General features: G+C 38.3%; 5 protein-coding genes across 6 annotated transcripts; 4 read left to right on the top strand and 1 right to left on the bottom strand.

The window, feature by feature from the left end:
* The first annotated feature begins 3,193 nt into the window (after positions 1–3,193).
* On the top strand, positions 3,194–4,347 carry LOC111005532 (uncharacterized). The gene has a single exon (XM_022277048.2). It carries the CDS (start codon positions 3,194–3,196, stop codon positions 4,058–4,060), a length of 867 nt encoding a protein of 288 aa, XP_022132740.1. The 3' UTR covers positions 4,061–4,347.
* A 1,119-nt stretch (positions 4,348–5,466) lies between these two features.
* Positions 5,467–7,396, top strand: LOC111005531 (DUF241 domain protein, putative (DUF241)). The gene has a single exon (XM_022277047.2). The coding sequence runs from the start codon at positions 6,233–6,235 to the stop codon at positions 7,223–7,225; it is 993 nt and encodes a 330-aa protein (XP_022132739.1). The 5' UTR covers positions 5,467–6,232; the 3' UTR covers positions 7,226–7,396.
* Positions 7,397–7,877: 481 nt separating this feature from the next.
* LOC111005530 (Regulator of Vps4 activity in the MVB pathway protein) lies at positions 7,878–10,482 on the top strand. The gene is made up of 7 exons (XM_022277046.2): positions 7,878–8,255; positions 8,446–8,578; positions 8,874–8,977; positions 9,069–9,240; positions 9,318–9,458; positions 9,540–9,628; positions 9,723–10,482. Exons 1-7 carry the CDS (start codon positions 8,023–8,025, stop codon positions 10,270–10,272), a joined length of 1,422 nt encoding a protein of 473 aa, XP_022132738.1. The 5' UTR covers positions 7,878–8,022; the 3' UTR covers positions 10,273–10,482.
* Positions 10,483–12,574: 2,092 nt separating this feature from the next.
* LOC111005792 (DHHC-type zinc finger family protein) lies at positions 12,575–17,734 on the bottom strand. 2 transcript variants are annotated; one of them, XM_022277425.2, is made up of 11 exons: positions 17,465–17,733; positions 17,096–17,210; positions 16,326–16,400; positions 16,155–16,217; positions 15,881–16,018; positions 15,246–15,279; positions 14,270–14,379; positions 13,591–13,677; positions 13,271–13,354; positions 13,107–13,172; positions 12,575–12,954 (listed from the first exon to the last, which is right to left on the bottom strand). In XM_022277425.2, the coding sequence occupies exons 1-11, from the start codon at positions 17,550–17,552 to the stop codon at positions 12,777–12,779; spliced, it is 1,038 nt and encodes a 345-aa protein (XP_022133117.1). In that variant the 5' UTR covers positions 17,553–17,733; the 3' UTR covers positions 12,575–12,776. The 2 variants fall into 2 exon arrangements, with proteins under 2 accessions (XP_022133117.1, XP_087982939.1); XM_088126813.1 differs by lacking the exon at positions 16,326–16,400 and having other exon boundaries at positions 17,465–17,734.
* Positions 17,735–25,105: 7,371 nt separating this feature from the next.
* LOC111005328 (putative F-box protein At1g65770) lies at positions 25,106–26,701 on the top strand. Its single transcript, XM_022276790.2, has 2 exons — positions 25,106–26,342; positions 26,514–26,701. The coding sequence occupies exons 1-2, from the start codon at positions 25,113–25,115 to the stop codon at positions 26,544–26,546; spliced, it is 1,263 nt and encodes a 420-aa protein (XP_022132482.1). The 5' UTR covers positions 25,106–25,112; the 3' UTR covers positions 26,547–26,701.
* Position 26,702: the final 1 nt, after the last annotated feature.

Below are 26,702 nucleotides of genomic sequence, written 5' to 3'. Positions count from 1 at the left end.
TAAAAAAATATAGATAAAATCTTCTTGAAACTCACTAATTTTAATGAAGAATCATACTTGTACAAAAATTAATCTCAATCAATACACAAAATCAATCGATTAATAGATTTTTTCAAACGGATAAATTTCAACAAAAATCTAACTTTAGCATTAGAATTTCATCAATTTCATACCAAATATATATTTTATAATTAATTAAACACGCATGAGAATACTTTTCCTAACGATTCTTTAAATAGAAATATCAAAGAGTGAAAATTACAATGCTTATTTAAGTTTAAGATAAAAAATTGTACTAAAAATCCGTGCGGGACGGGATGAGAAAGTATCCTCGTTCCCATCCCACTCCATTATCAATCCTATAAATACTAAATTCATTAAACTGAAAAATTGTAGTAAAAATTGATACACCCTTTTCAATTTCCATGGACATATCCATGTTTTCATGTGTTTGACACCGACATGAGAGGTGAATCGATTTTTCCATCGTAGTACAATAAAATCGACACAATATAAAAGATATCAACAAAATGCCACTAATATATATATATATATATGTATATATATAATATTAATATTAATTATTTTTTACTAATTTAAGAAAAGAAAAATATTTATTTGTTAATTTAAATATTTTTTTTACGATTTTTTTAATTTTTCTAACTTTTACAAAAATATCCATCGACATCGAAATTGAAACTCTAATATTTACATCGATATCGACATTTAAAACCTGGATCCCTGGGCAGAAATAAAATAAAATATTGATTCACCTTAATTGTATAAAGCCAATGTTAAATTTAAAGTTTAAAGTTATCCCTTTTGCCTTTTTCTTTTTCTTTTTCTTTTCTACATTTATCCACAAAATTAATAGAACTTTGAAACCTTTTCATGCCACAATCAATACAAAAGAGACACGTGTCTTGAAGAACATTAAAAATTTTGGAATGCCCATTTTCGTTGGATCTAGTCCTCCTTTCAAATCATATACTCTTCGGATGAACAGCACTTGGAACTACTACCATCTCATCTACCCGTCTGTTACGCTACATTTCGTGAAAGTAACACGTGTCCTTATCCAATGGGACTGTTATAGTGTCATTTATATGGTGCTCAAAGTCCCATAATTGCGACTCTTTCTGCCACGCGTCCTCTACTTACAGGACACGTGTCTCCTCCTTTCCAACTGCAACCAAACTAACTTTTAAAGTTTAAGTTCCTAATATGATTACGTAATTTAACTCTTTAGAAGTGTTGGGTCATTTGTCAATAGAAAATATTTTCGTTAGGTTTCCTCATTTTGTTTGACTCTCTCATGTAACACAATTGAGTATACTTTAAAAACACATGTGATGGCTACTTCTTATACGGACTCAAATGTTTAGGAGCATAAACGGTTGATTTTTATTAAACAAGAAAGTTGAATGGTCAGTAGACTAAATATTCTTAAAAATTAAGAGATTTATTATAAAAGTTTAAAAGTACAAAAACTAAATATATCATTATTTTGAAAATTCATGAAACAATCTTTAAACATTTCTATGTTTTCAATTCATCCCAATCTCCATCCGACCTAAATATTTAAAATTTTTAGTACCTATTTACACGTCTCTATCTCTATCTCCAATAACCTTGACGTGGATTTTTCTAATATATTTACTAATTTTCATATCGTTTAATGGCTTTTGTTAAGATTGGAATCTTAGCTTGTGATGTGGCCCTCTCGACCAGAAAGAGATTCGACTTGAACAGGCCGAGATTAGAATCGACCAAACAAAGTTACCTCTTACTAACCTAAAATTCGTTTAACAACCTAAACTTACCTAAACTTAAGCTCGACTTGTGATACCATCTCAAACTAAGTACTGACTTAAACTTTATAGTGCATATGGTCGAGTACTACATCAATAAAAGTTTCTCGTCTACCTTTCACCTCATCTAGATCCTGCCTTAACCGTTTTAACCAAGTGAAAATGGAAAGATAAAAAAGTAGCCCTAATCATATATCTCAACTGCAAGGAAGGGTATGCATTATAATTGAAAATTTATTTATGATTATAAACAAAATAAAAATGTAGAAGATTATCCCATTTCCCCTCATGCACGTTGGAGTGGCACATAAACTAAATAAATAAAAAGGGAAAGGGGGTAACGTTGATAATTGGAAATGCTGACGCCTGGCTCAACTTCTTTGAGGTCACTGCCAATGCCACCACACACCCTATCCCATTTTCATATATATATATATATAAATCTCCTTTGTCATTATCCTAAGATTCTCATTACCTCATTCTTCCTTTCAAAAAAATTAAAATTCTTTTTAATCATATCATATATTGATTTCATACTTTATTTTAATTTCTAAAAATCTCTACGTAAATATGTGTTTTTAGAGCTATATATATCAATTTCAAACAGAGTAATATATTAGTGTCTTGTTTGGTTTATTTTAGTTTAACCTATAGGCTTAACAAGAATTGACAATTTTAGTTATGTTTTTTAAAAAGACAATTTTAATCATTGTCGTCGTGTTAACAGTAAATAGAATGAAAATTAACAGTAGAATAATGTCAAGATTAAAAAAAGAGAGAAAAACTTCGATGTAAAATTAATTTCATTATCTGCCTCTATCACATTTCACCCACGAGACAAAGAAGAAACACTTGAAATGTGAGAATCATAATAAAGATAATTAGTCAAAATTTGATGAACAAGAACAAGATTTCTTTTAGAATGAAAAGGAGAGAAAATAAAAAGGAAGAGCCTAACTTTGCTCCCAATTATGGTCGCATATAGAGACAGCACAGCTAGGCATTGGCCTCGGTAGGTGTGCAGCTCGCCTTTATTTTAAACTTGTAAAAAAAAAAGGGTTGGTAATGTGTGGTATGTTTATGTGGCGGCACCAGAATCTCCCTCCACTGATGACTCTTCTCTCCCGCATTTTAACAAACACCTTCCATCCACAAAACGACACCCCCTTTTCCCACTAAACTAATACCCCAATTCCCCAAAATCATTGCCCCAATTTCAATGCTGCCCAAACATGTGACACCCTAATCAGCAATTGCCTCCCCCACCCATTTGACGCCTCTGTTTCTGCTCCCTATTTATATATTTGCACTGCCTGAAGGAGCCCTCCAGAACCTGCAACAGGAGTTGAGAAACTTAAAGGTGGAGAAAAAGGGTGTCAATAATGGCTACCAAGTACCATGCCAGGTCCATCAGTTTGCCTTCTAGATCGCATCCGAGTACAGTCAAAGTCGAGGAGGAGTTGAGAAAGATGAAGAAGTGGGAGTCTTCTTCTTCTTCTTATTCTTCTTCGGTTTGTGGTGCTCTTTTGGGATTACAGGAATTGTATGATTCCATTGATGAGCTTCTCAAAATGGGGTCGACCCAGCAAGTTTTGGCTCGTTCAGAAAACAGACAGTTGGTGGACGAGTTGCTGGATGGCTCTATGAAGCTTTTGGATATTTGCAGCTTGGCAAAGGAAATGACATTGGAAACCCAAGTACACGTCGGGGCTCTTTTCTCGGCCGTCCGCCGGAGAAAAGGAGACTCTGCCGTTCAAACCGCCGTCGCTGCTTACACCTGCTTCAGGAAAAAGATGAAGAAAGAAGCTAAAAAGTTAATAACATCAATGAGGAAAATGGATGAGAAACTCAACTCATTAACCCCACTGGTGAATTTAGACCATCACCTGAGTTCTGTGATTGGGGCGCTGAGACAAGCTTGTTCGACCAACAGCTCCATCTTCGAATCTGTATTCTTGTACTTGACGCCATTAATGAAGCCGGAAGCCCGAGGGTGGTCGCTGGTTTCGAAGTGGGTGCATAAGGGGGCGATTGCCTGCGAATTAAACAGCGGCATGAACGAATTTGAGAATGTGGATGCGGCTCTGAGGTCTGTGGAGGAAGTGGTGGAGATTGAGAAGTTGCAGATTGCTCAAAGAAGATTGGAGGGATTGGAAATGGCGGCCCAAGACATTGAGAGCGGCCTGGACGGTGTTTTCAGGCGATTGATTAGAACAAGAGCCTCTCTCTTGAACATAATCTCGCAATAGAATTGGATTTTGCCATAGACAATTTTGAGCTCCCTGAATCCTGCAAAGGCATCCAACTTTTAGGGATCCGCCATTGGGATATGTAACTTGTCCATAATACGATTGTGTGCGCTATGAGTTCTTGATCGAATAACAAGAATGATAGTTTAGTGTTTTAATGATGAAATGTCTTGCTTGTTTGATCACTTCCTTCTTGTGTATAACTTGAGATAGATTTTAACTCAATACTTTCCTGATATCATATTAAATCACATCTAAATCTAATCTAATCTACGAGTTTAATTTGAGGGATTGGGGATACTCAGCACATCATGTTATCTTAGATTAGGCTAGGTACCAATGTTGGAAAGGTTGAAAATTGGTGGATAATACCTACCTTATAAGGTTGTTTACGACAATTCTTTACCTTTTCAAATACCCCTTTTTCTTTTCCAAATAGCTATTTCTCCTAACCTGCAAGATGAGAGAATTTAACCTGCAAGTTGAGAGAATTTAAATTTAAGATACCAAAACCAATTAGTCTTTATCAGTTGAGTTGTCTCTATCGAACTAAAAAATCTATCAACATAAATGTAGCTAGTAAATGATTAGATCATCTCTACTCAGGTTCATAAATATAGCTAGCTAATGGTTAAAGCATCTTTACGCCCGAGAGAGAAAAAAATCTACCCTAAGATAATATTTTACTATTGACCAAACTACTCCAATAATCAAGTGAAAGAGTGAAGGGTTGGTTCACTTCCTCTAAGAAAGAGAATCAAAGCCCAGCCAGCCTATTAACTCATTCTACCAATGGGCTCTCCTTGTCAAGATGGCAAATTGGCAACTAATTGGGATGGGCCTTGTGGCTTATCTAACCCAACCAGATTCCTCATCTTCCCCAGCCATGTGGCTCCATTCTATCCAATCTTCCTAGGTCAATTTCTTGATACCGGCCAAGAAGATTGTTAAAATCCTCACTTTACAATACTCTTAGTCCTCTTCTATTCTGAACTTTAGTTCCGTTGATGCTGCAATTGAAATTTTAACCCTATCAAAAAGCAGCTTTCCTACAAGATTCAGGAAATATCTACTTTTGTGTAATCAAATGGAGTCTTCATGGAAAGGAAATAAAAATAAAAAATAAAAAAGAAGGAAGAATATTTGTCCAAATATGGATATTTATGCAAGAATATAGCCTCATTTGATTACTTGAGCTTCCACGAGACGTGAATAAATTTCTAGCAAAGTAGAAATATAACATTCTTAATTAACACGAATGGTGTGACTGAAGGACTAAATTTGAATCCATCCCTTCTCTAGTTTTCTAATCTGATAGACATTTCCATATTCAACTACTAGTTGAAATAACCCAATTGTAGAGCCCTCCCATGACTAGCCTAGCCACCAAATTCTCTCCTCTTATCTCCAATCATTTGCATGATAAGTTGTCTTTGATCACCAGCTGCCATTTGCAAGAGGATTTGACTGCTAACTCATATGCTTCTACTCCTTTACAGAAGCCAGCCAAGCAACCTCATTTGGGCTCCACCCCCAGTCCCTCTCAATCCTGCAAAGATTTACAGTCTTGACCATTTCGCCACCAAAATTTACCCATTTACAAGAACTCAGAATCTCAACAATATCTCCTGAAGTCTAATTATCCAAGAACTTCCAGAAGCTTGACAGCTATTTCAAGGTCAACTTTACATGATCTTTGATGAATCTTTTTCTCACTTGAAACAGCCTAAAAGTTCTTGAAAACGTGAGAAACAATTAAAAAAAAGAAGGAAGGAGAAAAGACTGCCATTGTTAAACAAAATCATGTCCACGGGGGAGGGCCAGGTTTTGTTTAATGGGTGCCAATTCCCAACGCCAATGTACTTTCAACTTTCAAAGTGTCAATCATGGGTAAACGTGAGTTGGCGGTGGTGGCGGTGGAGCTACGGGGGATGTAAATGAGGAGATGACATGCCACTTATCGTTATACCGCAACCAGATAAAAACAAAATGCTAGTTCCATTAAATATGGAGACCGAAGGATACACCAATTTAATATTACTTTTTAGCCGGCAAAAGATGTGACTACATAACCCACGCCATTGATTAATCCTTGGTCTGCCTTCACATGCTCAATGTGTACACCCAAATCCCAAAAAAGTTCTCCCTTCCTATATAAATTTGTGATGGGAAATGGCGGATTTCATCTATAACTTTACCCATTGGACCTTTCCACAACATAAAACAACAGAAATAGCCATGGTTGCATTTTCTCAAACACCTTGGAGTCGTTACAGAGTGAGATGCATAAGCTTACCTGCTCGGTCGCATCCATCCACGATTCGGGTTGAGCAACAGCTAGCCAAGCTTAAATCCTCGGATGCTTCGTCTTTGTCAAGCTTTGAAGCGATTTGCAGCGGTCTCTCCGGCCTGGTGGAGCTCTACAGATTCATAAACGAGGTTCTGAACCTGCCGCTGGCCCAGCAAGCCCTAGCCTCGCACCGCCGCGAAATTTGGGTGCAGGAATTGGTGGATGGCTCCGTTAGGTTATTGGATATCTGCGACAACACGAGAGACGCCGTATTAGTGATGAAAGAGAGCATTCGAGAGCTCCAATCCGCGATCCGGCGAAGCAAATACGAAGATTCCGGCGTCGAGAACACCATCGCTGCATATAACTGCTCCAGAAAGAGGATCAAACACGAAAGCTTGAAGAAATCGTTCGCATCGCTCAGAGAAATGGATATTAACACCGCCGGTGCGTTTCCTCCTCTTCAATTAGAAAACGAGGTCACGGCGGCGGTGATCAGAGTGCTCAGGGAAGCGAGCTCCGTCACCACCTCCATCTTCAACTCTCTGTTATCCTTCCTGGCCGTGCCGGTCCACTGGAGACCGAAACCGAGCCGATGGACATTGGTGTCAAGACTCGTCCACAAGGGAGCGATTACCCGCAACAATCAAACGGACAGAATGAACGAGCTGGAGAATTTGGATGCGGCGCTCGACGGCCTACAGCTCAGATCGTCGAGCACAGATGCAGAAGCGAAGGAGAAGATCCAATCCGTTGTTCGGGAGAGATTGATGGGGTTGGATTCGAGCATTGAAAGAGTCGAACGTGGAACAGAGGGATTGTTCCGGGAACTGATTCACACCAGAGTTTCCCTCCTGAATATAATTTCTCGGTGAATTTGATCGCATTGAGATTTCCCAATGAAATCCGGCGATGCTAAATTGATGGATTTCTGAGTAAATTGATCCACTCCCATGAAATCCGTTGATGTTATAATCGGCTCTGTATATTCTTGAACTCTGTTCTTGGCTTTTCATATGATTATATTATTATATAATGTTTGTCTATCTATGATTTAGAATCACTTCCTTTAAAATCCAAAATGGATTTAAAAGTGCTTTTCAAAACTCAACCTTCCATTTCTCTTTGCTAATTTCTCAATCTCTTTTTGCTTATCATCTCTCTGCATTTCCTTACTGATTTTTTATTCATTCAAATACCACTCTTAAATAGAATAAAAAAAAAATTATACCTTAAAGAAATCTAAATGCTTTAAAATACTGTCAGTGCATCAGCCACAAATTACATTTTTTTCGGTCAAAGATTGAATTTCTCATCTTATATTCTTTATATTTTGAAAGAAAAATTTTGTTGGAGGGAGGCAGATTTATTTGACATTATTATAGGTGTACAAAATAACATCAAATTTATTTAATACTTTAGGAGAATTTATTTTTCCTTTTTGTTAAGAAAATGACACATTAAATTAAAAATATTGACTTGGTCAAAACATAACGTTTCCCATATGACACCATCGCCAACGTGGCAGTTACGTTAGCCACATGTAACACTCTCATTCCCGTTAAAGCCAGCTAAGCAGCTACATCGGATTCTTCTTCTTCCCACTCCTCAAAATTCTCTCCTCTCCAACGGCTATATCTAAAACTCTTTCTTGCAAATTCAACGCTCTGTAATGGTCGGCGTGACAGTGGGGCCCACGCCCCTCTTTCCTTTTATTAGCCCTACGGTCCGCTCTCACTTTTCTCTCCCACGCGCCGTTTCGCACTCCCTCACTCCGCTCTTCCTCTTTCTGCCCCCTCACGGTCCGGCCATGACCGCCGCCGCCACGGAGGCCGCCGCTCGTTCCCTCAAGATCGTCAAGCTCTTCATCGCCCTCCTCCGCCGCGACTTCAACTCCTCCAAATGGTAATGTTTACTTCTTTTTCTTGCTGCTCTGATAGATCCATTTTCTTTAAATGCTGATAAATTTAAGGTAAATTTGGAGCTGTTGCTGTATGTAATGATGAGAAGTTTCTGAGAAATGGGTTTCGATCATTTTTTTTCCCTCTGTTTTTGCCCCTTGTAAGAGGAGTTGTTTAATTTGGTGTTTTGACAGCAAGACAGCGGCAAAAATGGCGGTGGCCAGGATAAAACTGCTGAGGAACAAGCGGGAGGCAGTGGTGAGACAGATGAGGCGGGACATTGCTCTCCTTCTCCAGTCTGGGCAGGATGCCACTGCTCGTATTCGGGTATTGTTTTATGTAGTTTCAGAAGTTTCAATTTTTAGTCTTTATGGTTTAGATTTGATTTTGTTTGGGTTCTCATAGTTTTAAATGCTTTGATTTGGTCCTTGTAATTTGATTAGATTTTACAAATCATCCTCAAATCATTTAGATGCTACTCAGCCATACAGTCAACTAGCTACTAGCACATTCAATTAAATGGATAACATCAACCCTTCACCACATTTCTTCATTTCAGAAATGTTTCACTCGACACAACTTGTAATAATTAGAGAGATAAGTTTTCTATCTTTTTTGGCAGGTTGAACATGTCATAAGGGAACAGAATGTCTTGGCTGGAAATGAGATTATTGAGCTCTTCTGCGAGTTAGTAGTGGCTAGACTATCAATAATAGCAAAACAAAGGTAAAACTTTAAGTAGAATCCTCACTCTAAGAACAAATTTGTAATGGCTGGATTTTGGATTTTGTTGTGATGTTATTCTCAATTGGTTCAGAGAATGTCCACCAGATCTAAAAGAAGGGGTTGCTAGTTTGATTTTTGCCGCTCCGAGGTGCTCGGAAATACCAGAACTTTCTGCACTTAGGAACGTTTTTGAGAAGAAATATGGCAAAGATTTTGTCTCTGCTGCCACTGATTTAAGGCCCAACTGTGGAGTGAATCGGCTGGTAATCACATTTTCTACTTCTTTTTGTATGTATGACTGTATTGTAATTGTATTGAATTGTTTGCGTTTTCTTTTTAGCTCATTGACAAGCTCTCAATTCGAACTCCGTCGGGTCAAGTGAAGCTCAAAATAATGAAGGAGATTGCCAAGGAGCACCAGATTGAATGGGACACAACGGAATCTGAGAAAGAGCTGCTAAAGCCTCCTGAAGAACTTATTGTTAGTATATTCTTCCTCTCTCCCAATCATTTGATGGTAAATAAGTTAGGCTAACGATGTTTTCGATTTTCGTTCGATCAGGAAGGGCCTCGGACTTTTGTCAGTGCTGCCAGCTTACCTGTGAAGCCTATGGCAAACCAATCTGCTCGAGATATTGCCCAGATTGGAAGGTAAGGAATAACAACTATTAAACCCATTTGAGAGAAGAATATCAGTGCTGCCCAGATTCGTTTAACTTTGGTTGTTGTTGTGCTTCGTATGTAGAACAACGAACAGTCGAGAGGATGATACGCACTTTCAAGATACAGCTTCTGCTGCAGAAGCTGCTGCGAAAGCGGCGAAGCAAGCGATTGCTGCTGCACAGGCTGCTGCCTATTTGGCAAACAAAGACTCAAACAGAGGTGGTCGAGGTGGTTTGGGTTTCGGTCTCGAATTTGAAGGTCTTCCGACTAATTCTAGCCCAACCAACTCTCATAATATGGATAATCATCAGTTCAAGGCAGGAGAAGAGACGACAATCCCACCTCAGAGCTTAGGCAGATGCTCCTCTCTGAAGAATAATGAAGAGACCAGGAATGTAAATACAAATTATGATGAGGCTTACAGAAGATATAGCTACAATCCTACAGACATAAAGTTCGACGAATCAGATTGTGAAGAAGAAACTCAAATGGACGACGAATCTAGAGGGGCTACTAATCAACCTCCTGACCGGAATCCTCCTCCTGTACCCTCGTCTCGGGTTCACCCGAAGCTACCAGATTACGATACACTTGCTGCTCGCTTTGAAGCTCTCAAGTACAAAAAAATTTAAACTTAATTAGTCTGAATATGTTGCCAATGGTGCATGTTAACTACTCGGCCTTTTGCATTCAAAATAAACAAGTAGTTTAAGACACTTATTTGTTACTGTTACACTATCTTATATAATCAAATACTGTAGAAAAGGATCAGTTTATGAGTTCAAAAATGCAAATTTTTTTGGATACTTTTTAGATAATTAAATTGATGAGCTTACAAGTTACTAAGTATTGTGTTCAATTTGAATAGAGCCAATATAACTGTTTATTCTATTTCATAATTGAGTGAGATCTATTAAAGCAAATGGTACGGTTGTAATAACTCAGTAGCAGTACTTAAAAAAAAAAAAACAAAACAAAACTCAGTAGCAGCATCATCTGCATCTCATGTTGTTTCGGTCTCGATTTCTCTTCAGATTGTGTCTAATACATTCGATTTCTCTATGGATTGTGTCTAATAAATTCATAAACTTTGAAAAACGTCTAATAAGTCTCCTAAGCTAATTTTATGTCCAAGATTTATTATATGTAGTTTAAATTCAAAGAATTAATTTTGTGCATTCAAAGATCCTGATCTTTTAATTTAAGATCTAAAAGATCAATTAGTTGGATAGATTCTAAAAGGTGCACAAATATTGAAAGTTAACGATTTATTAAATAAAAAATTTTAATGTTTGAAAAATCATACACAAATTTGAAAGTTTAGATTCAAAGATCTACAAGAGAATTTTAAAAGTTTAGATTTTTTGTTTTTGTTTGTTTTTTTGACAAATGTCTGGTGCTGAAAACTTGTAGAACTAAAGAAAACTTGTAATTAACCTTTTACAAGTAATGGTTTTTTTTATTTGGTTATGTTGGATGTTATTTCTTTTTTTTTTCTCAAGGTTTGAGCATTTTCTTAGACGCTTAATTTCATGATTAGATTTGTAAATTAAATACAATTTATGGGTTGATATATAGCCAATTTTTAATTTCAATTATAAAGTTTAAACGTTAAATTAGTTTGTTGAGCTAAATAAATTAATGAAAATGAATTTTTTTTTTCAAAATCATTCACTTTCAAGAATAGACTTCATACAAACATATTATTTTTCTCTACTTAAAATTATTATTAATTAATATATGGAATTAGGCCAGAACCACCAACCAGCAATAAATGTATAAAAAGAAAGAATTTCTAAAGAGGGAGAAGAAATAAAAGGTTAAATTGGTAATTTAGGGTTATGTTTAACGGGTATTTGATTTTATTTGTCAAATCGTGTATGGTTGAGTAGTAATTCACATATTTTGTAAATTGGAACCTTTACTAATGTTGATGCATGGAATTTAACGAGGAGGGAATAAATTTGATTATAATTTAACTGGAAAAGAAAGAACACAGAGGAATCAAATCACAGCGGCGACCGACGGAGATGGCGGCGTCGAAAGGAAACAGGCTTCCAGAGATCCACCAATTGACAGGCTCGTGGCCCAATCTATCCGCTGCCTCGTTGGATTTATTTTTTGTTTAGATAATTTAGGAGGGTCGTTAAATTTTGATACCCCTTTTAAAAAATGTTCATTAGTTTTTTATTTTACACAAATTGCTAAATGATATCTTAGGAGTTTTAGAAAGTAGGGTCCCTAAAGTTTAAAGTATATGTCTATTTTAGTACTAAAATTTCAAAATAAACATTTTTAGTCGGTCCCTAAATGGAAAGATGACCTGACAATTAGCAGGTGACTGGATATTTCTTACTTGTTTATTTAAAATGATTCGGAAAAAAAAAATTAATTTTCACATAACTTTGTAGTTATGTGATGTCTCATTTTTTATTTATTTATTTTCTCAAAGGAAGTCTTCTTCTTTTTTTTTTTTTATTTGTTAAGTCTCTTCATCTTCATCTTCATATTCATCTTCTTTCTCTTCATCTTCTAACTTAGTTTATTTAAAATGATTTGCATAAAAATTTTTATGCTATAATTTGGAATATAGATGGTAATGTCTACAGAATCTTTCTTCTGTAACTTGATGGTGGAATAAATTTTGAAGTCTATTAAATATTCATTGAGAAACGAAACAAATACTGTAAAAAATATCAGTTGACCAACTTACGAGTATTATGGCAAACTGAATCGAGCCAGTATAATTATTTATTTTACTTTGTTATGTCATTTTTTTAACAACCAAAAATTTGAGTGAGATCTAATAAACCCAACCAAAAATTTGGTTCAACTGAATTCGGCTCGATTGGCTCAACAAGCCTGCCAAAAACCAGACCAATTAAATTCTACGAGGAAAGTTAGAAATGTAATATGGTTCATTGGGCAAAAACATGAAAACGAATAATCATAAAGCATCTATTTTATCACCACCACAAACAATTTTACACCAGTAGAAACAAGATTACCTAACCTAATTATGCTGCAGCTAAAATTTCAATGGAAGCTTCCCCCACAATAACCATCACCATTCACCACAACCTAGTGAAGTGATAACATGGAAAGAATGTTAAAGCAAATGGTACACTGTAATAACTCAGCAGCAGCATCTACATCTCACCATGTCCGAACACGTGTACGGTCTCGATCTCTCTTCGAGTACTTGAGCCGAAGGCAAGGGCTCCAAGTTATAGACGTTGCTTCTATCGCAGCAGAATTCGTACAAGTTATGGCAGACTCCTTTGCTGAAGGGGTAAACTCTTTCAGGAACGCTCCTGCAGATGATAATCAAACTGCCTCTCATAACTAACTACATGATCATATATAAGCATAGCATGGAAAGTGTGCAATAAGAATTAGAATGAAGGTTTTCTGTATATATTTTTGTCGAAAAGATTGTTCATGAGGATGAAAGAGATGAGCAGACCTCAAATAAAAGATTCGCCTACGCCTCACGAGTTCGTACGTAGTCTGGTTCGTAAGAATGAGATAGCTGCAAAATAAAAACGATGTCGTAACTATATCACTGGTCTTTTTGTCAATTTTATTCAAAGAATCAAGACTGCAGGAGCATGGAGAAATCAGAAATACCTATGAAATAGGAGCAAGAGTAGTAGAAAAATCAAGGCAACTGATAGAGTAATCAGCAGCACAACGACAATGGCATCCTTCCACCTGACGAAAATAAACCGTTCCAAGGATCCTTTTTCAGCATCAATAAGTTCGTTCAAGGTTCGATATGATTAAACTTGACACTCAAAATTCACACCTGATACTTGCACACATGAAACCTATCCACTTTTACTTTTCCTATTGCTATGGTCGGTGAATTGATAATGGAATTAACAATGACATAACACGAGGTAACTAAAATCTTTTACTGAATTAATAGTGTCAGAAGGATAACATACCATGCCCGCGCTATATTGGCCTTAAGGTATGAAATGTACAATATACCAGTCCACAAGCATAAAGCTGTCTCCTCAAAAATATACCACCTAAGTTGTGAGCAAAACTATCTTTCGTTAGGGCAATATCTTTGAAGAGTTCAACAATCAAATAGGAGTAAAGTAAAAAGAATACTAAAATAATAATACTACAATTCAAAGAACTTGAAGCAATTTGTACAACTTAAAACATATCATCACCCACAATTTCAATTTTCATCTTTACATCACAATCAGACTGAAGGATGAGCAAAATCATGCCACACAAAATAAGTCAGATAACAAAAGTAATGAGAAGTCTTAACAAGGATATGATTTCATGACAAATCACTTAATTCAACATTGTGGAGAGCAGCTCCTAATCCTAACGTCCGATGATTAAAAAACTTGTGGAAAAATTCAACATCTCATGTAGATGCCCCATGAAGTTTTTTATCCCATGACAGGCTTTTTAACATTATACCCAACTCCTGTAGTGAATCTAAACTTAAACGAAGGATGTTTTATATCAATGCATCGTGAAATTCATAATACTTGCAGAACAACTAAAGTAATGCATAACAGATTTACACAAGAGTACAACCCAGAACAATCAATTTATGCGAAATTGACTATTTGCGACATCCCAAAATTGTAAACCCACCAAAATCGACAATGATTGCCCTGGCCAATACATGTCCCAAGCCAAACACAATGATGATCAAACTGAAGTACACATCTATCACAATCATGGCAATGCTTCGTTCGTGGAGGCTGCAAATATATAAGAAAAAGAATGGTTCTAATGAAAGAGAAGTTATAGATTAAAATTAGATAATAAAATTAGATAATGCAAGACTGGAAAGCTGTAATTAGATAGTTTTGAGGGGAGGATTCTCTCTACCCTCCGCCTTTAGGTTGTCTTCCCCTATTTTCAGGTTTCTTGATTGATAATACACATCTTTGTTTCTTATAAAAAAAATAATAATAATGATAAAGTAGCAAAGCTGATGCAAATAAGTGGCTTTCCAAAATGAATTACTCATTTAAAAAATTCACAAAAACTAATAGCCTACTCATTTATCATTTTTATAACCAGCCCAAGTTTCGGTACCACCACACACTTTCTACTTCGTTAGACCTCATATCTTCGCAACTGAAATGAATAGGAAGTTCTAAAAAAGTTTCACTCACCAGCCTTCCAGTTCAATTCAATATCAATTATTTCTTGTGGTACTACCTACCTGGTATTATCATTATCATAACGTTACCCATCCAAAATATGGCGAGCAAGAAATAACACAAATATGATTGGAGTCAAAGATGATTGGAGCAAATAATCTAAAGATTCTTTACAGAGTTAATTTTCCTAATATCCTTCACCTATTACTGGCATTCTTAGAAAGAGTTCTTAGCCACCCAATCACAGTTGCTAAAAAAAAAAAAAAGTTTTTAAGAACGAAATAAGGAAGTTTATTTTTTGAAGCAACCCCTAAACAGATTTTTCAAAACAGCTCATAAGAAGCATCCTATTATTTAACAAAAGAATGCAAGACAATGGGCACGCGAGGTTCTTGATTGAAACAATGATAAAAAATCACACAAGAATTCTGAATAATATATGACATGGTATAAACTACCTGCTCAACATTACAATAGGAGCATGTCATACTTCTGCAAAACAAAGAAAAAACGGTGAGCAGTAGTAATTGCAATTCTCCTCAACTACGCATATGTGAATGTTTTTCACAGATTCTATTGAAATTGTGGGCATTAAAAGAATAGATTTTTTGCAAGTACAAAGTGGTTAATTCATTGTCTTCCATAAGCCCCAGATAAGTAGTAATTATTGCACAGATGTCAAATTGAGAGCTATTAAAATGGAGTGCGGTTTTGGTTTCTCAAAATAAAAAATAAACAAAAAAGGAGAAATATGAAGCTAAGAAAGCATGTTTGATTGCAAAATTCATGTCCCAAATCAGCCTTTATTTATCAAGGTACTTCAATCCTGACAGCCCAGCTAAATCGTAGTCCTCTTCTCCACGTTCAAAACTTCAAACTAAGCACAATTCAGTCCATTCAACAGGATAAATTAAATATCATGACACAGACACTTCAAATAACCACTTTATGTATGATACATACAATATAGCTTTGAGTCAACATGAGGAAGCCTGACAGCCTACCAAATTCAACTTCCTAAACATTGAATGGGAATTACACTTAATAAGATTAAAAACAAAAATTTTATTCTCAAAGCAAGTTAATAAAATACCTAACAGGTGTTCCAGGGGGGTACATGTCCATCACCATCTTTGTCCATGATGTTACGTCAACTCCCTGAACATTTTTTCCCATAGGGTTCCGGTCTATGGTAACCACCACGCTTGCATTTTTGCTTGAAGCAGGTTGTCTTTGCTTAAACATTTAGAAAACAAATATATTAAGACATTTTTAATTTACATCATAATTATTAGTTAGTCTCTCAGTAAATAAAGAGAATAAGAAATGCATTAAATACTTGCTACAGAAAAGGTGATAAAACTTACTTGGATGCCTTTTTAAAAGCAATATTTTTCTCATTAGCAGCCCGCATTGCATCAAGGACATAGCTGAGAACAAAATGGGAAGAAAAAGTAGTCAAACTTTCCTGCAAAGTGGAATATAGTTTATTAAATATAACAATAGATCTCAATGAAACACAAGATATATGGCATTACCCAGGAGATGAACATGACGTTATGAAGTATTGAATAAGGGTAGCGACAAAAAGCAACAAATACGAAGCTGTGTACCTGAGAATTGAGGGAAAAAAATTGTGTCTAGAACTTTTTGAAGACGAGAAAAATCAACAGAAGCTAGTCTGAACTAGTTACAAAAATGATCTCGAAGTTGATGCTACCTCTAGCTAGAAGATATTAAAACCAAAACAAGAACAACTACAGGAAAGTCCCCCAAGGCCTCTCCAAAGTCTAGATATTCCAATATCTTCGTCAAGATTCTATTACTCTCTACATATTCATTTATAAAAAGAAGACAGAAGTAAGAATTCTTATAAAAGTAGTAGCATGCCTATTCTGAGTTTCTATACCACGTCAATTTCATTATACACCAAAGTCCAAGGCTACAAATGAACTCAGAGACTTTACATTGCTCAAGCAAATAGCCAACCCACGAGACAAGTTGTTGCATACTCTAATGTCTTTGAAGTCACGGATTGGAGTATTAAAAACGATAACCTTGTAATATTAGTCAAGGTCTAGGTACACTAAAGCACACTCATAGTTTCGATTCTTCTTTGAAGGAATTAACAGAATTATCAACTGTTAAAAATTTTTGCTTTTGACGATGACAAGTAGTTAATTGGCGTAAATTCACAAAATAAACCTAGCGGCTACTGTATTTTCTAAAGAAGTTCCAAGAAGAAAAAGTAGAAGTTGACCCAATCTTTAGGAACTTGGACGACTCAAACCAAGAGGAAACAACATACCATGGTTTAATTTTGGTTTCTTCTATCAAATTCCCATCGAATGCAAAGAGAACTCCAGCATAAACCAGATGTAGCATCACCAATGCAACTTTTAACCCCAACGAAGATCTCCTAGCTGAAACCCACTTCCCATAGAATTAAAATCCACAAGAAAAACACAAAGATACAACAAGAAATGAAACAACCAGCAGAAAACGGAAGGCCCAAAGTTCAACTAAATTCAGATAAGGCAACGAAAATCAGCAAACCAAAACCGCATAAAACATGGGGGAAAGAGCAACATCTGCATCAATTAGTCCCATTTGAATTCCCCAAAGTCCGCCATGGGAGCAAAAATGGGGCAAAAAGGGTTCAGATTTTGAGGCGTACCGGGATCGGAGAGACATGGAAAGAAGCGAATGTATCGGTCCATTATTCGATCCAGGAAGTCGCGCGGGCGGCAGACATCCATGATCATCTTCAAATCATGAAAAATGGAGAAATTAACATAACATCGGCGTTTTCGCGAGCAGTTTTTGGAATAATTTTGTCGTCGCCGTTTAGTTTACTCCCAAATTACCATCTAGATAGAAAGTAAAGAGTTGTACTGAATCTGCCGGAGAAAGTATATAGACGCAGACGGGATTCGTTTCGTTTCTAATCCCCCAAATTAATAATGTGCTCTTTCTCTTTATTACTTTCTTGTTCTAATTCATTCATAAATTTTTATTTGATCGTTAATTAATCTGAACTTTTAATTTTATCGGTTGAACCCTAAATTTGAATCGAGTTAAATTAAATCTTCAATTATTTTAATTCATATAAATTTGAGATTAATTAGGTCCATCTTATTAAATTACTTCGTAAACTTTCAAATTTGTATCGAATAAGTTTCCAAATTTGAAAAGTGTTTAATTATTACTTCAATTTTTAATTTTATGTCGAATAAGTTCCCCAATTTTTAATTATGTTTAATAGATTTTGTTTTAATTCATGGATCTATTAAATATAATATTGGATTTTGAGTCTTTAAATATTTTTGACTTTTTAATTTTGTGTTTGATATGTCTATAAATTTTAAAGTATTTGTTGGATGTTTATTAAATATTTTTGAAGTTGAAAATTGATAGACAAAAAATTAAAAGTTTAAATTCAAAGACATTAGATTGTTTTTAAAGTTTGTAATTTAATTAATTAATTGATGGTTCTTTTTAGTTATGTTGGATGTTCTTTTGTTTTATTTTTTTTTCCTAATCTTTTTACTTAAGACTAGTAAACTAGTAAACTGATTTTACTTAAGACTACTGTGTGGACTTATAAAACATTTTCATCATTTTCTTTTTCAAATGATCTTCAACTTGAAAAAAAATAAGTCTTAAAATCAGCATTATAAGTAAGGATTAATGATTAACTATAGGCTAGTTCGTAACGCTTTTTTTTCTGAATTTTTTTTTCATTTAAAAAAAAGAAAGAAAAATGTTTGGTAATCATCGTTTTTTGTTTCTCCAAATTATAAAATTAAAAAGTATATTTTTGTATGAAATTTAATTTTTAAATTAATTATTCAAAATTTGTATAATATATTCAATTTTTTTTAGTGTTTATTATGAATTTTATAAGTCAGTAAAGATAAAATAATATTTTGAGAAGAATAGGAGACAAGAATAATAAATAAATTTGGTTTTGTTGTTTCCAAAATTTATACATAATTTTGTAAATGTTTCTTAAAAATGAGAAAAATAGAAACAGTTACGAAACGCTTATATTTCTCAAGAAAATATAAATGTAAAACTAGAAATAAAAAGGAAAAATATTACCAAATAAGTTCTAAGATATTTAAGACAACTTATCGATCATTGGTTATAGACCATGAGAAAGTAACTTTGAAAAATCTATATAATATAATATATATGTATAATATTTAGGTACTTATTAGCTAATCAAAATTCACTTTAAAAACTGATTTTTTTTAGAGTAATCAAAATTGGAAGTATTGGTATGAAGTATTTAAGCTTTAAAATATTGTTGATGCGTGGATTTCGGTCCTTCAGTTCACTACCTCGCATCCACCAAACTTGTTGATCCGGGACTAGTACCTGCAAAATCAAATCGAACTAAACCGATGTGACTCTAGTCACACGGGCTCCGATGCTTAAGTTAGCAAGAGAATAACGTAAATGTAGTCAACTCTCTTCCCCCCATACCTCTAAGGCTGGATCAATACTTATAGCGTGAAGTTGTTCCAGAATCTTCCGTAGCTAACCCTAATTCACCGTTGCAGGGCCTGGGCGACATCGTCGATCGAAGACGGGGGATCACTGGCTGGGCCGTGGGCCGAGCCCCGGGTCGGGACCGAGCACCGGGTCGGGGCCGAGCACCGGGTCAGGGCCGAGCCCTTCGTGGCTCAGTGGGCTTCCCTCTGGTCGCTTTCCTCGTTCTCTGCCCCGGCGTTAGGTCACTCTTTTGGCCGGCCCGTTATGTCCCTGGCCGGTCTTCCCCAATCAGACTTCAACTCCTTGTCTCGTTTCGGGTCATTTTCGTTCTCCATAACAATAGCCCCCACTCTCAAAACAGTAGACGAATAATTGTGTAATGATCTTTGTTTTGAGAGTACTTGTCGCTTTGTCGTTACCACGAGATCATTGTATATCAGTGGCTAAAAATGGGAAGGTTGCTAACGCACAGGGCTTCTACCAAAAGCTTTTGATCCAATTTTGGATCTTAGTGCTTGGTTCTTGCCACTGGTTTTGTACCTTGAACTTGTCGATACTATTCATGAATTGGAAGTTTTTCCAATTTTCGTTGACCATAATCAAGTCTCCTGAGCCTGGTTTTATTCTCATATGAGTTTAAACCATTTTGGCCTTGGGATCTAACTTTAACAGAACTAATGTCGATACCTTTGGGTTTCTAACCTATTTGGCTTTTGCCCATGTTTTATACCTCAGGGTTTACTCTCGGGTTTCTAACCCACTTGGCTTTTGCCAATGGCCTTTATACCCTGAGTTTAGTCGGTACCTTTAGGTTTCTAACATATTTGGCTTCTGCTGGTTTTTTACCCCCAGTTAAATCAACACCCTCGAGTTTTTAACCTATTTTGGCTTTTGCCATGTGATTTTCTACCCGTGGGTTTCGTTGATCAGTTAGGCTTGCCTGTTTTCGGTTTTAACCTTGCTGGGCCCGTACGCATGCCTTTCTCAGCACCTCGGGATTCTTTTCCCTGGTTTCACTGATTGGCTTTCAGCTTATCGGCCTGCTTCTAGGTCCGTCCCAATTTTGAGTTCCTTGATTGGTCGTAGATATGTAGATGTTCAGGTTGTAGATATGTAGATATTTATATGATGCCCCCTGCTTGAGAAATTTATTTCAGAATGAACATAAGAACTCAAGTATCACGTCGAACGTCGAATACTTTATTAGTAAGAAAATCGTCCTGTCGAAGATTTGGTTACAATAAGCTTAGTTGGTCCAAATAATGGAGAAACATAAAAATGTCCAGAAATATGTCGAACTAGTGGTAGTATCTTTTGAGGTGTTGGGCGTGCCACGGGTGTAGTAAGGCCTTCCCCCGCTGGTCTTCTAAAGCATAAGTGCCTATTCGCACCACTTAAGTGACTTTGTATGGGCCCTCCCATGTTGGCCCGAGCGCACCGCTAGTTGAATCTTTTGTATTGGGCATAACCTTTCTTAACACCAGATCACCTTCTCTAAAGTCACGTTGCTTGACCTTCGAGTTGTAGTATCGAGCTATTCGATTTTTGTATTCAGTCGTTCGTAGTCGTGCTGTTTCTCGATGTTCTTCTAATAGGTCGAGGTTGAGCTTTACGGATTCGTTGTTGTCAAGTAGAGTGAACTGCTCTACCCTTGGGGAGGGGAGTCCGATCTCGACTGGCACTACCGCCTCAGAGCCAAATGATAATGAAAATGGCGTTTCTCCTGTCGAAGTACAAGGTGTCGTTCTGTATGCCCATAATGCGTTGGGAAGTTCCTCTGCCCACAACCCTTTGAGCTTTTCTAATCTGGTCTTCAGAGTTCTTTTGATAATTTTGTTGACTGCTTCAACCTGCTTATTAGCCTGCGGATGTGCTGGCGAGGAACAGATGTGCTTAATGCCCAACTCCCTACAAAATTCTCGAAAGGCAGCATTGTCGAACTGCTTCCCATTATCACTGATAATGGCGTAGGGTATTCCGAAGCGGCAAATTATGTTCTTCCAGATGAACTCGGTGACCTTTTTCTCTGTAATTGTCGCTAGGGCTTTGGCTTCGGCCCACTTAGTAAAATAGTCGACTGCCACTACTGCAAATTTGGTCTGGCCCTTTCCTAGTGGGAGATGCCCTATAAGGTCTATTCCCCACTTAGCAAAGGGCCAAGGACTCATTATGCTTGTCAGAGGCTCTGGCGGTTGTCTAGGTACGGTTGCAAACCGTTGGCATTTGTCGCATTTTTTGGTGAATTGCTTCGTGTCATTCAGCATGGTCGGCCAGTAGTACCCTTGTCGAATTATTTTGTGACTTAGGGATCATGCTCCAAAATGGCTCCCACAAACACCCTCATGTATCTCTCTCATGACGTAGTCGGCTTCATCGGGCGTTAGACATTTTAAAAGCGGCAACGAGTAGCCTCTTTTGTACAGATTGTCGTCTTTAAGCACATATCTGGCCGCTCGTCGTGGTAGCTGCTGGGCCTCTATCTTTTCAGTAGGCAGGATCCCATCTTTCAAATATTTGATCAAAGGACTCTTCCAGTTTTCTTCTGGTTGCCCTTGATTGTCAATATCCATGGCTTCCTGAGCTTCTATGCTTGGCTCGGGTAGAATCTCGACCGGTACAGTTCTGCCTAAGTCGGTTTCATAAGCCGCAGCTAGTCGAGCTAACGCATCGGCGTTGACGTTTTGAGCATGTAGAATTTGTCGAATCTCATATTTTGAGAACTGGTCGAGCTGGTTTCTTACCTGTGAAAGGTATTTCGCCATTCGCGGTTCTCTAGCCTGGAACTCCTCTTTCACCTGACCCACAATCAGCTGTGAATCACTAAGTATTAGTATGTTCCTGACCCCAACGTACCTGGCCACTTTTAGTCCTGCTAGTAGAGCTTCGTACTCGGCTTCGTTGTTGGATGCATGAAAGTTGAATCGCAGTGCATATTCGAATTTTTCTTTATCTGGAGAGATTAGTAGGAGTCCTGCCCCGCATCCCCGAAAATTTGAGGACCCATCTACGTAGAGTGTCTAGAGTTATTCTTCCTCGACCACTTGTGGGTCGATACTATATACTTGAGGCTCTGTTGGTGTTAATTCCGCTATGAAGTCTGCCACAACCTGCCCTTTCATGGCAGTTCTTGGCTTATAGTGAATGTCGTACTCGCTGAGCTCTACAGCCCACTTTACCAGTCGTCTAGAAGTGTCTGGCTTTTGTAAGATCTGTCGTAAGGGAAAGTTGGTGAGGACCATTATTTTGTGAGCTTGGAAATACGGGCGTAGTCTCCGAGCTGAAGTGACCAGTGCCAATGCCAGCTTCTCCATTGGTAGGTATCTAAGTTCTGCATCTACCATTGCTTTGCTTGTGTAGTAAATTGGGGATTGTCGTCCATCTTCTTCCTTTATTAACGCGGAACTCACCGCAGTGCTGGATACAGCTAAGTATAAGTAGAGCTCATCACTCACGATCGGCTTTGCGAGGAGTGGAGCTGCCCCTAGGTACTGTTTCAGCTCCTTAAAGGCAGCCTCGTACTCTTCCGTCCATTCAAATTGTCCTTTCTTCCTTAAGATTTTGAAGAATGGTAGGCACTTGTCAGTGGAACGGCTAACGAATCTGTTGAGTGCTGCTATCCTTCCATTGAGTCCCTACAGCTGCTTTAGAGTTTTAGGTGGATCCATCTCCGGAACAGCTTTGATCTTATCTGGATTGGCTTCGATTCCCCTTTGGTGCACTAAAAATCCCAGGAACTTGCCTGAGGTCACTCCAAACGTGCATTTGGTGGGATTCAACTTCATCTTGTACTTTCGCAAGATGTCGAACGCTTCTGCCAAATCCTCCTCGTGTCGCTCGTTCTTTCGACTCTTTACCAGCATGTCGTCTACGTAGACTTCCATATTTTTGCCGATTAAGGCTGCAAACATCCGATTCACCATTCGTTGGTAGGTTGCACCTGCATTCTTTAGTCCAAACGGCATCACGGTGTAGCAATACAAGCCTCGACTCGTGACAAAAGAAGTTTTCTCCTGATCCGGTACATGGATCTTGATTTGATTATATCCAAAGTAGGCATCCATGAAACTCAATCTTTCATGTCCTGCAGTGGCATCAACCAGTTGATCTATTCGAGGCAAAGGAAAAGAATCCTTTGGACAGACCTTATTTAGATCCGTGAATTCGATGCACATTCTCCATTTGTTGTTTGGCTTCTTTACCAGCACCACGTTGGATATCCACTGGGGATAATGTACTTCCCGAATGAAGCCCGTTTTCAGTAGCTCATCCACCTGTTCAGCTACAATCTCGTTCCCTTCTTGGTTGAACGCGCGACGCTTCTGTTTCACTGGCTTACAGCTCTCGTCGACGTTGAGTCGATGTACCATAACTCCTCGGTCGATTCCCGGCATGTCCTCCGGTGACCATGCGAACACATCAGCGTTGCGTCTCTGGAAGTTTATAAGGCTTTCTCTTTCCTCACTCCCCAACTTGGTTCTGATGTTGACCCGTCGATCTTCGGCTGTCAGAGGGACAGATTCTACCTCTTCAGCCGGTTCTCCCCTGTCAAGGGTGGTCGAATTAAGTCGATGACCAGGGCTCGGCCTTGCCTCTTCCGAAAGATCTGTCGCTTTAATCAGGCCCGCCACTGGTTCTCCCTTATCAAGGGTGGTCGGATTAAGTCGATAACCAGGGCTCGGCCTCGCCTTTCCCGAGAGGTCTGTCGCTTTATTCAGGCCCGACACTGGTTCTCCCCCGTCAAGGGTGGTCGGATTAAGTTGACGATCAGGGCTCGGTCTTGCCTCATCTAAGTGATCAGTCGCTTCTTTCAGGCTCTTCTCTTCGAAGCACCGATGGCTCTCATCAGGATTCATGTCGCTTTCGGACCAAGTCGATGATCAGGGCTTCGTCCTACCTCGCCTGAATGGTCGGCCACTGCACCCTACACGCCTTGGATCGAAATTTCACCTCAGATCGAGATTTTGCTTCGACGAAACTCGTTTTGTTGTATCGTCCCCACAGACGGCGCCAATTGTTGATGCGTGGATTTCGGTCCTCCGGTTCACTACCTCGCATCCACCAAACTTGTTAATCCGGGACTAGTACCTGCAAAATCAAATCGAACTAAACCGGTGTGACTCTAGTCACACGGGCTCCGATGCTTAAGTTAGCAAGAGAATAACGTAAATGTAGTCAACTCTCTTCCCCTCATACCTCTAAGGCTGGATCAATACTTATAGCGTGAAGTTGTTCCAGAATCTTCCGTAGCTAACCCTAATTCACCGTTGCAGGGCCTGGGCGACATCGTCGATCGAAGACGGGGGATCACTGGCTGGGCCGCGGGCCGAGCACGGCTCGGGACCGAGCCCCGGGTCGAGGCCGAGCCCCGGGTGGGGGCCGAGCCTCGAGTCGGGACCGAGCCCCGCGTCGGGGCCGAGCCCCGGGTCGGGACCGAGCATCGGGTCGGGGCCGAGCACCGGGTCGGGGCCGAGCACCGGGTCGGGGCCGAGCCCTTCGTGGCTCAGTGGGCTTCCCTCTGGTCGCTTTCCTCGTTCTCTGCCCCGGCGTTAGGTCACTCTTTTGGCCGGCCCATTATGTCCCGGGCCGGTCTTCCCCAATCAGACTTCAACTCCTTGTCTCGTTTCGGGTCATTTTTGTTCTCCATAACAAATATCATATTATTATATATACATATATATATATATTCTTTATTTTTTTCAAAAATGGGAAAGAAAAGAAAAAGAAAAAGACAGACTAACCCAATAATTCATTGTTCGACTATTTTATTTATTTTGTATAAAAAAAGAAAAAAAAACTATCTTATTTATTTACTTAGGAGGCATCACATGATTCACGAGTCAACAATGTCGTCTACAAGTCAGTTCCTCCAAATGGGTGACGCGGGAGTGCGGTGGTCGGAGCTGCCGTCTGAAATCTGGTCGGCAGTCGGAAAACGCCTCAACAACTACATCGACGTCCTCCGATTCCGCAGCGTTTGCCGATCATGGCGATCATCGCTTCCTCCTTTCCAAGAAACATCTCCTCCTCCACGTCTGCGATTTCCCTCCTCAACCACAGCTGAAAGTTTCTCTGTCCACGTCTTCCTCTCCCAAAGTACTGTCTATCGTCTCTCTCCTCTGCATCCCCAACCAAGTCCTAACGATTCCTCTTCCTGTTCTTCCACTCGCCCGAATGGCCGCCTAGTTAAGTTGGAGAAACTCGAGCTCCCCAAGATGCGGTTACTGCATCCTCTCTCCAAGCGCCAAATCGGATACAACCTCAAATCGGTTCCAGATGAACAGAAGGAGTTTAACTTGTTGGATACTCGAATCGACAAATTAGCCACTTCGTATTCGCTCAAATTCACAGATGATATTTGTGTTCCTGGAATAGCTAAAGTTGTTGTTGCTATTCCTAACTCTGAGGAGTGTACCATAATTGCAGTGTACGAGGGAGGGAAGTTAGGGTTTGCCAGATTAGGGGATGAGAAATGGAATCTAATCGACGAACAAAATTTCCACTATGACGATGTGATTGTCCACAATCGGCAATATTATGCAGTTGACAAATGGGGAACGATTTTCTGGATCGATTCTTCGATGAGATTGGTTCAATTTTCTCCTCCCCTAATTGGACTCGGCCACCGGAAACACTTAGTGGAGTGCGGCGGCGAACTTCTGGTCATCGATCGATTTGTGGATCAGGAGCGTCAGTTCCGACACCCAATCCATCACATCGATCGAGATCCCGTAGCAATTTCAAAAGCAATCGATTTCAAGGCTTATAAGCTAGATCAAGAATGGGGGAGATGGGTGGAGGTCAAGAATTTGGGGAATCTATCGATTATTTTGGGTAACGATTGTTCTTTCTCAGTCGAAGCCTCAAAATTCGATGGATGTATACAAAATTGCATTTACTTCTCCGATTCGAATGACGATGAGTTCTCTGTAAGAAGTTCGATTCGTGTGTTCGATCTTGAAGGAGGAAGGATCGGGAAAATTTTGGCTTATCCCGGAATCATCGACATCTTCAGCCGGCCGCCGATTTGGCTCTCCAAATCCCTTCCTCCCTTGAAGGTATGTACTAGTAATGAAATTGAGAATGGAATCTCATTTAAAAGCTTATTAAGTCCAAAAACAAAAATGGAATAAAATAGAAAATTTAGAAAGAAAAATGAGATTTGAACCTAAAACTTATTTCAATACGATCTATATTTTTTTGAGCTTTCTTCCACAATCATATTGCAGGATATCAACTTTCAACATCGCCATGAAAATTAGGAGGGAGAGGAATGTGGGAGAGATTATGGAATATTAGAATTTTCACCAAGTTTGTTTTCTTGAGCTTTAATGTATGAAACCATGTTCTTAGTTCTGTTGTAAGGCAACAGAGATTGAACCAATTATTATTATTATTATTATTATTATTATTATCAT

Source organism: Momordica charantia (genome assembly GCF_013281855.1).
Source record: "Momordica charantia cultivar OHB3-1 chromosome 1 unlocalized genomic scaffold, Mcharantia_2.0 BLBB01000001.1, whole genome shotgun sequence".
Taxonomy (NCBI): Eukaryota; Viridiplantae; Streptophyta; class Magnoliopsida; order Cucurbitales; family Cucurbitaceae; genus Momordica; species Momordica charantia.
The sequence above is the reverse complement of the archived record's forward strand: the minus strand, read 5'-3'. Positions and strand labels throughout refer to the sequence as shown.

Excerpts from the sequence above, each read along its gene's own strand:
- LOC111005532 (XM_022277048.2), top strand. The coding sequence starts at position 3,194 with ATGGCTACCAAGTACCATGCCAGGTCCATCAGTTTGCCTTCTAGATCG.
- LOC111005531 (XM_022277047.2), top strand. The coding sequence starts at position 6,233 with ATGGCGGATTTCATCTATAACTTTACCCATTGGACCTTTCCACAACAT.
- LOC111005530 (XM_022277046.2), top strand. The coding sequence starts at position 8,023 with ATGGTCGGCGTGACAGTGGGGCCCACGCCCCTCTTTCCTTTTATTAGC. Across the intron at positions 8,579-8,873 it reads ATGCCACTGCTCGTATTCGG|GTTGAACATGTCATAAGGGA; the intron begins GTATTGTTTTAT and ends CTTTTTTGGCAG. Across the intron at positions 9,459-9,539 it reads AGCCTCCTGAAGAACTTATT|GAAGGGCCTCGGACTTTTGT; the intron begins GTTAGTATATTC and ends TCGTTCGATCAG.
- LOC111005792 (XM_022277425.2), bottom strand. The coding sequence starts at position 17,552 with ATGATCATGGATGTCTGCCGCCCGCGCGACTTCCTGGATCGAATAATG. Across the intron at positions 15,280-15,880 it reads CCCCCTGGAACACCTGTTAG|AAGTATGACATGCTCCTATT; the intron begins GTATTTTATTAA and ends TTTGTTTTGCAG. Across the intron at positions 12,955-13,106 it reads AGGCGAATCTTTTATTTGAG|GAGCGTTCCTGAAAGAGTTT; the intron begins GTCTGCTCATCT and ends TATCATCTGCAG.
- LOC111005328 (XM_022276790.2), top strand. The coding sequence starts at position 25,113 with ATGATTCACGAGTCAACAATGTCGTCTACAAGTCAGTTCCTCCAAATG. Across the intron at positions 26,343-26,513 it reads AATCCCTTCCTCCCTTGAAG|GATATCAACTTTCAACATCG; the intron begins GTATGTACTAGT and ends ATCATATTGCAG.